The sequence below is a fragment of the Canariomyces notabilis genome (assembly GCF_033297395.1).
Source record: "Canariomyces notabilis strain CBS 508.74 unplaced genomic scaffold N656scaffold_5, whole genome shotgun sequence".
In the NCBI taxonomy this organism is placed as follows: Eukaryota; Fungi; Ascomycota; class Sordariomycetes; order Sordariales; family Chaetomiaceae; genus Canariomyces; species Canariomyces notabilis.
In genome coordinates this window covers 778467-791570 of record NW_027041827.1, presented here as the reverse complement: position 1 = coordinate 791570, position 13104 = coordinate 778467, and the positions used below count along the sequence as shown (strand labels likewise).

The 13104-nt window shown below is 54.7% G+C and overlaps 5 protein-coding genes across 5 annotated transcripts; 3 read left to right on the top strand and 2 right to left on the bottom strand.

Annotated features, from left to right (window-relative positions):
• The first annotated feature begins 280 nt into the window (after nt 1-280).
• On the top strand, nt 281-2491 carry N656DRAFT_776901 (aldehyde dehydrogenase). Its single transcript, XM_064814732.1, has 4 exons — nt 281-622; nt 699-1067; nt 1159-1569; nt 1645-2491. Exons 1-4 carry the CDS (start codon nt 584-586, stop codon nt 2299-2301), a joined length of 1476 nt encoding a protein of 491 aa, XP_064672291.1. The 5' UTR covers nt 281-583; the 3' UTR covers nt 2302-2491.
• A 501-nt stretch (nt 2492-2992) lies between these two features.
• Nucleotides 2993-4842, top strand: N656DRAFT_776899 (uncharacterized protein). Its single transcript, XM_064814731.1, has one exon. It carries the CDS (start codon nt 3258-3260, stop codon nt 4551-4553), a length of 1296 nt encoding a protein of 431 aa, XP_064672290.1. The 5' UTR covers nt 2993-3257; the 3' UTR covers nt 4554-4842.
• A 105-nt stretch (nt 4843-4947) lies between these two features.
• On the bottom strand, nt 4948-6058 carry N656DRAFT_543550 (phosphoribosylglycinamide formyltransferase). The gene is made up of 2 exons (XM_064810014.1): nt 5403-6058; nt 4948-5337 (listed from the first exon to the last, which is right to left on the bottom strand). Exons 1-2 carry the CDS (start codon nt 5809-5811, stop codon nt 5066-5068), a joined length of 681 nt encoding a protein of 226 aa, XP_064672289.1. The 5' UTR covers nt 5812-6058; the 3' UTR covers nt 4948-5065.
• A 1808-nt stretch (nt 6059-7866) lies between these two features.
• On the top strand, nt 7867-9671 carry N656DRAFT_543434 (uncharacterized protein). Its single transcript, XM_064810012.1, has 3 exons — nt 7867-8331; nt 8402-8567; nt 8624-9671. Exons 1-3 carry the CDS (start codon nt 8031-8033, stop codon nt 9396-9398), a joined length of 1242 nt encoding a protein of 413 aa, XP_064672288.1. The 5' UTR covers nt 7867-8030; the 3' UTR covers nt 9399-9671.
• Nucleotides 9672-11495, bottom strand: N656DRAFT_543450 (uncharacterized protein). The gene is made up of 2 exons (XM_064810013.1): nt 10861-11495; nt 9672-10786 (listed from the first exon to the last, which is right to left on the bottom strand). Exons 1-2 carry the CDS (start codon nt 11321-11323, stop codon nt 9945-9947), a joined length of 1305 nt encoding a protein of 434 aa, XP_064672287.1. The 5' UTR covers nt 11324-11495; the 3' UTR covers nt 9672-9944.
• Nucleotides 11496-13104: the final 1609 nt, after the last annotated feature.

Genomic DNA, 13104 nt, shown 5'->3' with positions numbered 1-13104 from the left:
TTCATCATGCCGTCCGGTAGGAGTAGCAATTCCGGTGCATGTGGTCTGCTGCATGTGTGCTACAACAGACGGTCCATACATACACACTACTAACATGAAGCTCTTCACATGCCTGTGTTCGTGGTGGGGGCCGAGGGCGGGTAAAGTACAAGGCACAGTTGGTTGCATTGCATACCACCAACTGCATGGCACTCGTCTGGTCCCAGCGCTCCAACCGCTACGAGATACGGCCGGGAGACAACACGGAGCAGATACCAGCACGTATCAAGGTGGGATTACAGGATGCGATGTACATACAAGTGCTCTTCGCTCACCGCTGCATGTGAGGACCAGCAGGGATCCTGATCCATATCATCCTGATGGGTGGCAGCGGGCTTCAAGGTCGGTTAGTAGTAGCCGGCTGCCTACCTACCTATATAATCGAACCTCTCCTGATTCCTGAAAGTGGTATGTTCTTGAAGCTGGCTTGTTCATAACCCATCTGCTGTATCCTCCCCGTTGTCCGATTCCTCATATCCACGTACTAGTACTTCGGCAGCCCGAGTCTCATCAGACACCTTATCATAACGCCTACGATTCAATCATGGGTGCGGCTGAGAACTATAAGCTTGACAGCTTTGAGGTGCGCGGCCAATGACACCGTTAAGAGATCTGACCGGCTGGAAAATTGCTGAATCACCCCCTTTGTGCCCCTGTAGATATTCCGCAATGTGATCAACAACGAACTCACGACCACGGCCCAAACACGCCACGCCATCAACCCCAGCACCGGCGAGCCACTTCCTGACGTGCCCCTCTCGACGCCAGAAGATGTTGACCGTGCCGTAGCAGCGGCACAGGCTGCATTCCCGGCCTGGAGTGGGCTCTCTCAAGACGAACGAGCCGACTACCTCTCCAAGTTCGCCGATGCTGTCGATGCTAACAAGGAGGAACTTATCACGCTGCTCGGTAGGGAAGCGGGCAAGCCTCCGCAGCTTGCTACCATGGAAATATTGGGCTGTGTCGCCCAAATTCGGGGTACTAGCAAATTCAGACTGACAGAGGAAAAGGTTGAAGAGACAGACGAGGTACGTTGATCTGTGCCCCTTGCTGATTACATTTGCTTCCAGCCGCCTGAATATGAGGAAGCTAATATGGGATATCTGTGCTCACGGTCAGCGAGTCGTGACCGTACGCCATGTACCCATTGGCGTGGGTGTGGGCATTATCCCTTGGAACTTTCCGGCCTTGCTGGGTATAATCAAGCTGTCGGCGGCATTGCTTACCGGCAACACTTTCATCTGGAAACCATCGCCATATACGCCCAACACCGCCCTCAAGATTGGCGAGCTCGCTGCCAAGGTGTTCCCCAAAGGTGTGGTCAATGTTCTGAGCGGTGACGAGTCCCTCGGTCCCCTGTTCACAGCCCACCCGGGCGTAGCTAAGATTAGCTTCACCGGGTCTGTGGCAACTGGCAAGAAGGTGATGCAAGCATGCGCCGGGACCCTGAAGCGCTTTACTCTCGAGCTTGGCGGCAATGACCCGGCAATCATCTACCCAGATGTGGACGTGGCAAAGGTAGCCCCTATGGTAAGTGACCTCGCTCCATAGATCGTAGGGGTCCCGTCATCGTACCAAAGCTCCCGCCAACACTTGACACTACAGATTGCCCAGTTAGCACTCATCCACACCGGCCAAGTCTGCATGGCAGCGAAGCGCATCTATGTGCACGAAGACATCTACGACACCTTCGTCGCCGCTGTGGCCAACTTCATAAAGTCGTCCATAAAGATGGGGATGAGCAACGACCCCGAAGCCGCGATCGGCCCGATCCAGAACAGCATGCAGTTCGGCAAGCTTCAGGGCCTCTACTCGCAGATCGACAAGCAAGGCTGGAAGGCCATTCCGGTGGCCGGCTCATCCTTTGGCAACAACAATGCCGGCGGCTATTTCCTGGCCCCGACACTGATCGACAACCCGCCCGAGGACTCACAGATAGTGGTCGAGGAGCAGTTTGGCCCCATCGTGCCGATGCTCAAGTGGTCCGACGAGGACGACGTGGTGCGGCGGGCCAACGCCACCCAGATGGGGCTCGGCGCGTCCGTCTGGGGGGGCGACCAGGCAAGGGCCGAGCGCACGGCGCGCCGCCTCGAGGCCGGCAGCGTCTGGGTCAACCACTTCGTGTCGGTCGGCCCGCTGGCCCCGTATAGCGGCCACAAACAAAGCGGTATTGGTGCGGAATCCGGAATGGAGGGGCTGAGGGGTTGGTGCAATATCCAAACGGTTTGGACGGCCAAGTCATCGTCGGTGAACGGGAAGTAGGAAGATGTCGGGGTGATTGCCAGGGACGGAGCAAAAATCTGTGCTATCTTGTGTGTGGCTGGGATATTGAAAAGCCTGGATTGATACGGGTCTATTTCTGGTTGGAAGTGTGAATGTGTCCACTTGAAGTTTGGAGTGCCCAGCTCGAACCACAGTAAAATACGACAAAATTGATGCCATTGCTCCTGCCACTTCCAACAAGATGCAGCCCGTTGCCATGGCAACAACGGAATGTGAGGCGTTCTTTCCAAAGGCGGACAGCTTCAGTTACAATTTGCCAAATCAGATTGGATTCCGAGCCCGTTCACGGTCCAACTCTATCGCTCAATCTGGGATAGCTGGATTATCAAGACTAAACGGAGTGCAAGACCGACTGCGGTGAAGATGAATTTCACGTTGAACTGACCTTAGTATCCCGTCATTTCCACATCAAACAATATGGAAAGGTGCGCATTGAATCTCCTTGTAGGACTCATTCATAATGCCTAAAAGGGAAAGCAGCGACCTCACCGCGTAAGGATGTCCAACGGTCAATCCTCTCATATGTACGGATACGTTCAGTACAACGGAGTATGTACTATACCTAATACCTATTGCTTTGTAAGAAAAGTTCGCAGGCAGCCATATCCTTTTACGGGGGCCAACCATCCTTCTGAAAACAAACGGCCGCCACTTTCCAGCACACAAGACTCTCCATCTCGACGATCTGGACCAGGCATGGCATGGAACCAAAAATTAGGCCCATTGAGAATGCAATTCCCCAACAGCCTGTTCCTAACTTCAAGTTCACCGCTGCATATTCGGAGAAAGGGTTAGTCTCAGACACATCCCACAACTTGAGGGTATTTCACAAAGACTTCACATCTCCGGCGTTTCAAAATACCTGTACCTTCCCATTCGCCACGCATCACCAGCCAGCCGCTGCACTCAACTTGCGGCCCGCCATGACGAGAACAATGGACCGTTTCAACCCCCAGTTCGGTTCCAGACTGCCTCGGATGCCTTCAGAGGTGCTGATTCATATTGCCTCGTTCCTCTTGCCGAGCGAACTGGGCAACGTGCGTTTGGCGTGCAAGACTTTGGAGCACAAACTATTCAACTTCTTTTCGCATACCTTCTTCCATACGAAGAAATGCATGGTGACGACCGACAGCCTGCAAACCCTACTCGCTATTTCCAAACATCCGGCTTTGTCTCCATGTCTCCGACGCGTACTCATCTCGACTGAACGGCCGTTCATAAACACAGGCTATGATCTTGAGGAGAAGCATCGAATGCATCTTGGAGTGGCAGATCACTACAGCTGGATGACCACAGGTGCCCTCCGCGACGTGCTAGCAGAGGCATTTGGTAACCTGTCAAACCTTGACGCCGTGAGCATTGGACATTTCGACTGTCGTGTCGCGGGCGCACCTTCGGGACAAAGCATGAACGTGTTCCAGAACTGGCAGGACAAAAACCCAGGTTATATAGACCAGCTTCTCTCAATTGTCATTGCCGCCTTAGCTACCGCGCAGGCACGGCCTCAATCCATTGAGGCTGCTATCAGTTGGTCGTCGCGGCGACGGTGCGGACTTACTGACCACGCCTTCTCCATTGCACCACCCCTCGAGGCCTCGGTGACGCCGCTTCTCTCGGGGTTGCGGTCGCTCCACTTCGTACTGCGTGGAGTCCGAGGCGGATACTATGATATGGTTCGCAAGTTTCTGTCGCTTACGAGAAATCTCACTTGGCTCCGCCTAGGCATCACAGCTGATATTTCCCCCGCCAGTCTCCCGGGCTTTGATATTGATAAAGATATCGAAGAATTCCTCAGCTGGCTGGCCCTGGAAGAGACCGAGAGACCAACCAACCATTTCGACACACCTCCAACAGCACTTCGTCATCTCGAGCGGCTCGACTTGGGTCCTCTCTTCTGCCGGTCTCAGACCCTGCTGAGGCTCGCCGCCAAGTACGGCCCAACCCTGCGCTGGCTCAGCCTTGGGACGGTATGCCTGCCGAAGCCAGATCCTTTTGATCGGAAGGTCAACCCCTGGAGTACGTTCTTGCTGAAGCTGACCGAGGCGCCCGGTTTGCATCTCCGCATGCTCGAGCTGGATCACTTGCAGGTTGTATCCAGCGGCAGTGTGGCCTATGTATTGTTCCCGAACCCCAATACTGGCGCTCTGGTCAAAACGCGGACCTTCTCCGCACATTTGACCAATCTGGGGGAAGCCGTCAAAGAAGCAGTCAAGGAAATTACTGTCAAATGATACGACTGTCAACAATGGCAGTTCGAATGACGGCCACACGATACATCACGAGCTCAAACCATATCATGGTAGGGTGGCGTGCGAACCGCGAGACCTAGTCTATAGGCATCTGTGTGTGGCGTTGGACAATCCGGTTCAAGTTGTTCCGCAAGTCCGCCGGTAGGCTCATTGTAGAGCATGTACTAAAGCGTCTGGGCGAATTACACTTCGTACTCGGTGCGTAGGAGACGATCTTCTGTACCGTAGTACTTCTCGCCTTACCTAGTCCCCTCGCCATCTTCCATAGTACCTATTGGAGCCCATTCAAGCCCATCATGAAAATCCCACAGGTCTCAATCACTTCGCAAACCCATCTTCCCACGAACCGGCAAGCTCGAGGTATAAGTTTTGGGACGCTGTTGACTCTGTTGGGGCCGCACTTGTCGGCCACGAAAGGCTTTCGCCGTCTGAAGAGCACTCAGGACTCTTGACTCATGATGTTGTTGGCAGGCTTCAGAGGCGAAAAAAGGGGTTTATTGCGTCTTCCTTTTCCTAGCAACAATCTCCTTTGCGACCTGGGCAGTCGCTTCCACAATCAGCTCGTGCTCGTGGACATGTATCCTTTCCTCGAGCTGATGCAGATCCTCTCCCTGCCGGCACTCGATCTCTCTTGTCAAGATGGGCTCCCCCCTATCCACCTTGTCAATGACGTAGTGAACCATGATGCCCGTCCTGCCGTTCTCGAGTTTGCCTGCTTGAAAATCCTCAAACGCCCGCTCAATAGCATTGGCACCGTCATATTTGCCTTTAGAGCTTGTCAACTGTCGTGTACCAGGGACGACGCTGTAGAGAAGCAAACAAGAGCCTTACCGGGCAGAGCAGGGTGCAGGTTGATAATCTTGATGCCAGCGGCGTCAAGCGGGTCGAGGAAACGCTTGCCAAACACATACATCCAGCCGGCAAGCACCACAAGGTCGGGCTTGAAGTCGCCCTTGACCAGCTTCTCGGCTAACGCCGCGTCATAGTTATCTCGTGCTTCTTGTATCTTCTGCGGGTCCTTTTCCCCCTTTGCCTGAAACCCGTTTGCGATCAGGTTGAAATACTCCCACGGAATGCCGGCACGTTCCGCGCGGGTGGTTGCGAACGCCTTTGCCCGGTTCACAACGAGGCGGACAATCTTGGAATCGGGAATCCGCCCGTCGTTGACGGCGTCTATCAAAGCCTGGAAATTCGAGCCATTGCCGCTGGCCATGACCAGGATGCGACAGGGGTCCGCCATGGTGCGCTTGGATCGCGGGGTAGAAATTGTTAGGTCGAGGATTGCGGCCACACTGGAGGAGGATGAAGCTCTTTTGTGCGAGCTTTGCCTCAGATTTACACCTCACTGATTGAGGTCCTGAACCACTGCTTCGACGTCTGAGGCTGGCAAGTTTTTGAGTTGAAGGAGCACCTTGAGAAGCAACTCAAGGGAAGGGCACCGTTGCCGGATTCGGCACCGTCATGATTTGACAATTTGGATGCTGCACAAAACAAAACCTTTTCCATCAATCCATCCATCTGAGCGTGGGAGATGGGGAAAGAGTGGGGACAGTGTCCTTCACCACCAATCATACCGTGAGTATGATTCAGCAAGAACAAATGCTGGTTTCTGACAACCATGTCTGAGAGCGAAAGCAGAGAGTTTTGTCACTGTGAGGAAGGTTTGTAAACTCGAGAAACTCTAGTTTCCGAGTGACGTCTTGATATTTGAAGCAACTGGACGTGGCTGACGAGTTAACCGACAGATAAATGTGCACGTATGGAAGCCAAGGCACTGTCCAGACGTAAAACCCCGCGTCTCAGTTATAGGGAATCTACCGGTAAGGCCCGTATTGTTAGCCTCAATGTCGACGATCAGTAAGGCAAAAGTTAGGGTTATGTAGTTCATCGCGGCCTTCCTCCATAGGTAACTGATGAAGTAGCCTTGTTGTGAAGCCTTTTCAGAGGATTGTTCTTACATTGCTTACTATACCCCTATATCATCGTGCTCGCAATGCCTGCTAGATGTAGGATAGCGGGGTTACAGCATTCTGTGGATACCATTGTATAGTAAGTACTTCATGAGGCCATGACCCAAGGCCCATTCGCCACATGCTCTTGCTGTTCTTGCGTCAGCATCTCCATCTCCCTGCATCCGTAGGAAGGAGCAACTTGATGAGTTGAGTTGATGATGGCAATAGTCGGCAAGCTTCGCGCGACCGGGGTTGTACTGTACGAGTGCATACACTAGTACTGTTCTGTATCAGTACGGACAGTCCAGTATAAGACGCGTATCGTACTGTAAGTTGTTACACGAGTGGCTCCACAAGGCTAACGTTAATTAGCGTGATCCCACGGGGCTGGGCTGCTCTCAACCGCCCATGCCGCCTCTCGAGCCCCACACTTCAGAAACTTGTCTGGACTCCAAACTTTCAGGTTGATCCATTCTCCTGGCAATTTTGGCTATTTCCCTCTGGCAAAGAAGCTATTCATTACTTCTACATATCTTGCCTCTTCAGCCATGGAATAGGGGTAATTGATCAAGGCTACCACGCCACGCAGCAACTTCATGGCATGCTTTCGGTCGGAGCGATATTGTTCCCCCCCTGGCGGGGCTGAAGCATGAGCTGACGCTCACTGGTCGTCTTCCCACTGAGGGCGTCGAGCGGATAGGCCAGCGGGAAATTTATTGGGCTCCACTCCCAGGTTATTTTTGAGTGAGGAGAACAAGTCCCCTGCATCAGGAATGGCTCAGGGCTGCTCACGTTAGGCGTTACCGAAAGGAAGGGTTACGCCTGGAGTGGATGTCGCCCAGCTTCCAGCAATGTGTGGTCTCGTCTCGACTCTCGAGTGTCTCGCGGCTGGCGGCTCGCGGCTCCAGCAGGAACATCTATCTGTCTCTGCAATCGCAGTCAGGTACGGATACAGTTAATTGATGTGGTGTACTTACACAATAACTTACATTGCAGTCGCCGATTCGTTGGAAACAGAGCTTGGGCAGCTCTGGACTCATAAGCGCTTGGAAATGATAAGGCCAAGCTAGCAGGCAACTCGGGTCTGGAAAATGGCCATCTCATTCGACTGCTGGGCCTCTCAAAAATCCGCACTCTCGCACTACGAGTGCCGCCATTCCTATCTGGGGCCCCTGCCATGTCAACGAAGAAAACCCCCGTCAGCTCCTCGCTGGGCTAGCTCAGCCACGGCGATGCATGGATAGGGCCGTCGGCCTTGTATCCCCCCGGTCGGTTCTCCCCATCTTTCTTCTCTGCCAGAGTTTTCGTTCCCCTTTGCTGGCCTACTGTGTAGACACGTTCGTGTGGCGCTTGATAGCGATCCGTACACGCTTCTATCGCCAGTTAGGATTCGATCTCTTTGGGGAGTTTTGAGAAGCTTGAGCGGGGACGAGCAAACAGACCTCGCCTTGGATTTTGCAACACGACAAACCCTGATCCGCCCAGGCGCGATTGCTCGACATTCGCGATGCGGCTCTCTCTTGTGCTTCTGGCGGCGTCAGGCCCCATTGGGAGCGCAGCGGACTGGTCTATGGGACGGGAACTCGAGGGCCGGGGAGGACACTTAATACACGCGAGGCAAACTCGAGCATCGAGGCCAGACGGCGCGACAGGATGGACACCGAAACCGACTGAACCTCCTATCGCGGCGGAAATGAATCCCTTAGAGCTGGCCAGGAGAAGGAACGAGTGGATCAGGGCGAAGCGCCAGACGTCCGAGAACACCTGGATCGATGACCATACCTGCGGATGGCGTGCAGGAACACCATGTAAGTGTGGTTGACGTCGGGTGCGCACATGGCTCGCGCACGTCTCGCTGACCGTGTGTCTACCACCCAGCGGCGGCATTCATATGCCCGTCATCAGCCACCTGCGCGACCAACAGCGATCAGGTTGTCGCTTGCGACACAAACGGCGCGTCAACAAATTTCTTTACTGTCTGCTTCGACTACCAAGCCTCCCTGAATGGTTACTGCGAGAGCATGGGCCCAAAGACGGGTTGCTGGTAAGCTGCCTGCGCCGAGTTGAGCAGTGACCATCAACATTAACCTGAAATCCCAGCATGACATCGTCCATTGGAGCTTGCATCACTTATATCTGGCCTGAGATGTCTGGAACGTCGGCGCGGTCGATGTTCCGATGCTCTACGGCCCAGTCGATTATCACCATGCTGAGTGAGCCTCAGTTTGTGCTCGACGGGAGGACTAAGTCGACCTCTACCACATCTACTACATCTTCAACAGCCAGCGTTCCCGACGACCCGTCCGCCACAGCCCCCACGATCACGCCGGTTCCCAGCGATAGCGGTACCAATGTGGGCGCCATTGTCGGCGGCGTTGTCGGTGGTGTGGCTGGTATCGCGCTCATTGCCGGTGCAATCGCCTTCTTCCTCCTCCGCTCACGTAAGAAGGACCCAAAAGCAGGAAGCCCTCATTACAGCGCTGTCGCGCCCGCCGATACCTCTTATCCAGGCCCGGGCGGCATGACACAGCAGACTGGCTACAACCCGGCAGGCTCTCCGGCGCTCTCGCAAGCCGGCTACTTCAGCCCATCCATGATGACAGCCCCAGTCAACAGCACCACGCCCCCAGCGCCAGGTGCCTACGATCCGCAACAAGGGTACTATGCACCAAATGAGGCGGCAATAAAGTACGCGCCGCATCCCAGTCATACACCGCCGAGTGCCGGATATGCTCCTTATCCCGGGGCGTCCCCGCCTCCCGGAAATCCATATCCCCCCTCGCACCAGCACATGTCGGAACTGGACACAAATGCGGTATCCGGGGCGCAAGGCAACCCGGCCGAGATGGCGGCCGATTCGGCTGTGCAAAGGTGATCTCTGATGCTGATTCCGACTGTAACGCCAGCACGAGACCTCAATGCCGAGCCACAACGACCAGACAGTACCCTGGTGGCTGGTCCAAGGATCATAATGTCTTGTTTCCTTTCAACGCTTCCTTTTATTTCGCTTCTTATCTCGTCTAGCCCAAGCGACAGATATTTTATGTATCCTCTAGCGATATTTTTTTTTTTGGGTAACGCAGCGAACATGATCCTCATGCCATTACAACTCGGTATCGTGTGCGTGGACAGCGGCATCCGCATCGCGGCTCCTCTCGTGACTGGATATTAACCCGCCCCAAAGGTTCAACGTTACTCGGTAAGTTACTGGTGACTCATGAGTTGGAAAACAACGATGCTGTCAGCGCTCGCCTCGCTGAAATTTCCATGCTCGTCGTTCATGCGCACAAACACCTGCGAAATCCCCCGTTCAAGCATTGCCGACTGCCCCTGAAATATGCAAGCAAAAACATGTCTCATCATGCAGTCCGCTCTCCCTTAAAACAAGTTTCAATCCTTCGAGATGCGAATCCTGCGCCCCTCAGTTTTTGGCGCCCAAGTACTGCAGATTTACCGGTGTAATCGCCGGGCGCCCTTGCAAAACAGCCAGGATATTCCTCATGCTGAGCTCCTCGAACCCGGCATGCGTCTCAACCGTGCCCCCGGCATTGTGGCATGTCAACATGACCCTCCCGGGATGCCTTCCTTCTGCGAACCCCGCCCCCTCCTCCTCATCATCACCTCCCATCAACCCCGCCATCCTCACCAGCCGCGGATGCACCCTCGGCTCATCGGCATGCACATCCAGCGCGGCCGCGCTGACAATCCCAGCCTCGAGTGCGTCGGCCAGCGCGTCCTCGTCGACGAGCGACCCCCGCGCGACATTGACGAAGCGCGCTCCCGGACGGAACCGGCGCAGCGTCTCAGCCGTGATGAGCGGCTTCCCGTCAGCCGACGCTGGCGTGCACAGCACGACACAGTCGGACGACACCAGCAGGCTGTCGAGCGTCGCGTGGAAGGTGGCGGAGAGCGAGTCCTCGATGGAGGCCGGCTTGCGCACCACGTCGTGGTACGCAATCTTCATGCCCCAGGCCGAGTGCCCCAGCTTTGCGGCGATTTGTTGTCCGATGTTGCCGAACCCGATCAGGCCCAGCACGTGGCCCCGCAGCGTGTGGCTTGCGGCTGTGGCGCGCGCGTGGCAGGTTTGGAACGCCTTTCGTGCTCTTTGGTGCGTGGACGGGTCGTTGGATAATGAGGAGAGGTAGGGTAGGGTTGCGGCTCCCATGCACCAAGGCAGGTGCCGGAAGGTGGAGATGACCATGGCGACGGCGAAGTCGGCGACGGCTTCGGCGGCCGCCAGGCCCGAGTTGCAGTAGATGATGCCTGTTCACCGTACAATGATGAGCGAGGTGCGGGGCAGGCAGGCCATTTCAGCAGGGACTGGCTCGACTACTCACCCTTCTCTCCCAACAGCTTGGTATCGGCCCAGTCAAAGCCCGCGCCAGCGCTGGCAAACACGCGCACCGAGTCCGGCAGCAGATCAATCAGCTCGGCATCCCAGCGGCCCATCTCCCCGCCCGTGCCCCAGAATGGCCGGAAGATGGCGCTGAAATCGCCCCAGCGCCGCTCCTTGAGCGCCCGGATAAACTCGCCCCGCTCGCGCTCGCGGGTGCTGGGGCGGATCACATGGAAAGCTTGGCTGAACTCGGCGTAGGTTTCAGGGTTGTACTTGATCGGGTCGCCAATGTGCAGGACAATCGGCCGTTCTACTGACGGCGCGGGTCGGGAAGCGATCGTTGTTGTTGTTGTTGTTGCCTCGGGTGTTAAGCTTGGAATTGGCGGCGCCGGCGAAGACGAGCGCGGGGTTGACGCCGGAACCGGGGTGCTCGCCGGCATGGGCGTGTTGGTTGGCTCGGCCATTGCACCGCTGCGGAGCGAGGGCGGGCGGTGTCGGCCAGCCGAGGATCCGGTTCTCTGGGTAGGTATGAGCGGAAGGTCGACGGAGGGAAACAGCCTGTCTTCGTCGCAAAAGTTGTATTTTGGGGAGCTACCACTTCATGGATCTTGCGACGCCAGATGGGCGAAAATATCTACCTAATGCGACACCGGCTCGTTTGAAGGCTGCCAATGCAGGGACCCCGCTAAATTCCGTTGTGATGAGCGGCCCCAGTGGTTAATGCTACATTCAGCGGATGCGGGCAGGTAACTAATTCACGGCTCCCGATAGCGGCCAGCTCGGCTGCCTACCTGTAGCCAACCGAGCCATCATATGACATCGGGTCCCCAGGTCTTTACTGACCGCCGCAAAGAAAATAACTTAGCGGTGGCGGAGCGACACTCCCAGGACACATCACACCGTGATAAGAGCCGCTGACGGAAGGTCGGGCCTAAAGATGCCCCCTTTGTCGCCCTGAATCCGGTGCGGGGCAGCGGGGTGCACTGTGCTACAGTGGGGGGCATGGGGGGCCGAGGGAAACCGCAGCACACCGCCCAAAGACATCGATAGGATACTGGGTCAACAAAAGGGGTAGTGCTAGAGGTACTGTACTGTACATAAAATGGTTTTCCACCGTGATGAAATGACTCAGGTTTGAAGAACAATTAACGGAGTGCAACACAATAGGAATAAAGTTAGCATATAAGGTTCACTTAACGTACAGTTTCCTACTCCTGTACTGCACCGGCCTGCATCTAATAAGTTGGGGGTCAACTGGCCTGGGCCTCACCATACCGGCAGAGATAGTGTGGGGATGATAACAGTGATAGTTTACTACTCCTAGCTATACACATCCCTCAACTTCTTGAACGCAAGATAATCTTCAGCAGTACGCTCATGTTTAGCATTCAGCTGCATTTTGCAGCCAACCCACCATAGGAAATGTGCCACTGCAGTGAAGGACTCCTGTTGTGCCGGAAGAAACATCTGCTCTCTGCCAGGTACTAGTACTGACAAAATGGCGTAGTGACCGTGACAAAGGGATGGCCATTGGTAGGTACTAGGTAGCTTTATACGGTCTCTTCGATTTTAAACTGAGTAGGATTCCAGTGGGCTTAGGAGTAACTGGTTTGTAAATATATACTCGACACGTCAACGCACCGAGCTTTCTCACATCCGAGGTAGGCTAGTCCAGCTTGTACTAGGGGAGTATTGAGCTCAGGCGCTTCCCTCAGGCTTTTAAAAAGATTTCAATACGTTTAGTGAAGGATGAGGTAGGGTTTATGATACGACGTCGCTACTTGATGCTGTCACTGCTGTGATATCGGAGACTCTTCTATACCAAAATCCATTCTATATTTTTGACATTTCCAAGTTAAGTCTGGTACAGGCGAACATGAAGGCACCCATACTACCTAAGACCTACCTACCTAATGATCGACATTATGTCACTATCTAGATTACAGGTTTTCCTGAGATTTCGGCCTTTTTACCGGACCGACATAGCGATGGTATGATTTTGACTACCTTAACGTTTATATGGCGAACTCTACTTGCTCAGGTCGGAGGTGTAGTGAGATACTTGTCACGGTGTAAGCCAATCTGTTGTACCTAGCAGAGGAAGGGGGGGTCTCTGTCCGCATGTTCTGTCTCATGACATTATAGTCCGGCACTAGCCAAATCTGCCATTATATAAACATAATGACACCGGCTAGAAAACATAATGACACCGGCTAGGAAACATAATGACACCGGCTAGGTACCA

Coding starts and splice junctions, on each gene's coding strand:
- N656DRAFT_543434 (XM_064810012.1), top strand. CDS start 8,031: ATGCGGCTCTCTCTTGTGCTTCTGGCGGCGTCAGGCCCCATTGGGAGC. Junction 8,332..8,401: donor ATGGCGTGCAGGAACACCAT/GTAAGTGTGGTT, acceptor TCTACCACCCAG/CGGCGGCATTCATATGCCCG. Junction 8,568..8,623: donor GGCCCAAAGACGGGTTGCTG/GTAAGCTGCCTG, acceptor CTGAAATCCCAG/CATGACATCGTCCATTGGAG.
- N656DRAFT_776901 (XM_064814732.1), top strand. CDS start 584: ATGGGTGCGGCTGAGAACTATAAGCTTGACAGCTTTGAG. Junction 623..698: donor ATAAGCTTGACAGCTTTGAG/GTGCGCGGCCAA, acceptor GTGCCCCTGTAG/ATATTCCGCAATGTGATCAA. Junction 1,068..1,158: donor AGGTTGAAGAGACAGACGAG/GTACGTTGATCT, acceptor GCTCACGGTCAG/CGAGTCGTGACCGTACGCCA.
- N656DRAFT_776899 (XM_064814731.1), top strand. CDS start 3,258: ATGGACCGTTTCAACCCCCAGTTCGGTTCCAGACTGCCTCGGATGCCT.
- N656DRAFT_543450 (XM_064810013.1), bottom strand. CDS start 11,323: ATGGCCGAGCCAACCAACACGCCCATGCCGGCGAGCACCCCGGTTCCG. Junction 10,787..10,860: donor CAAGCTGTTGGGAGAGAAGG/GTGAGTAGTCGA, acceptor TACGGTGAACAG/GCATCATCTACTGCAACTCG.
- N656DRAFT_543550 (XM_064810014.1), bottom strand. CDS start 5,811: ATGGCGGACCCCTGTCGCATCCTGGTCATGGCCAGCGGCAATGGCTCG. Junction 5,338..5,402: donor CCTGCACCCTGCTCTGCCCG/GTAAGGCTCTTG, acceptor CAAGCTCTAAAG/GCAAATATGACGGTGCCAAT.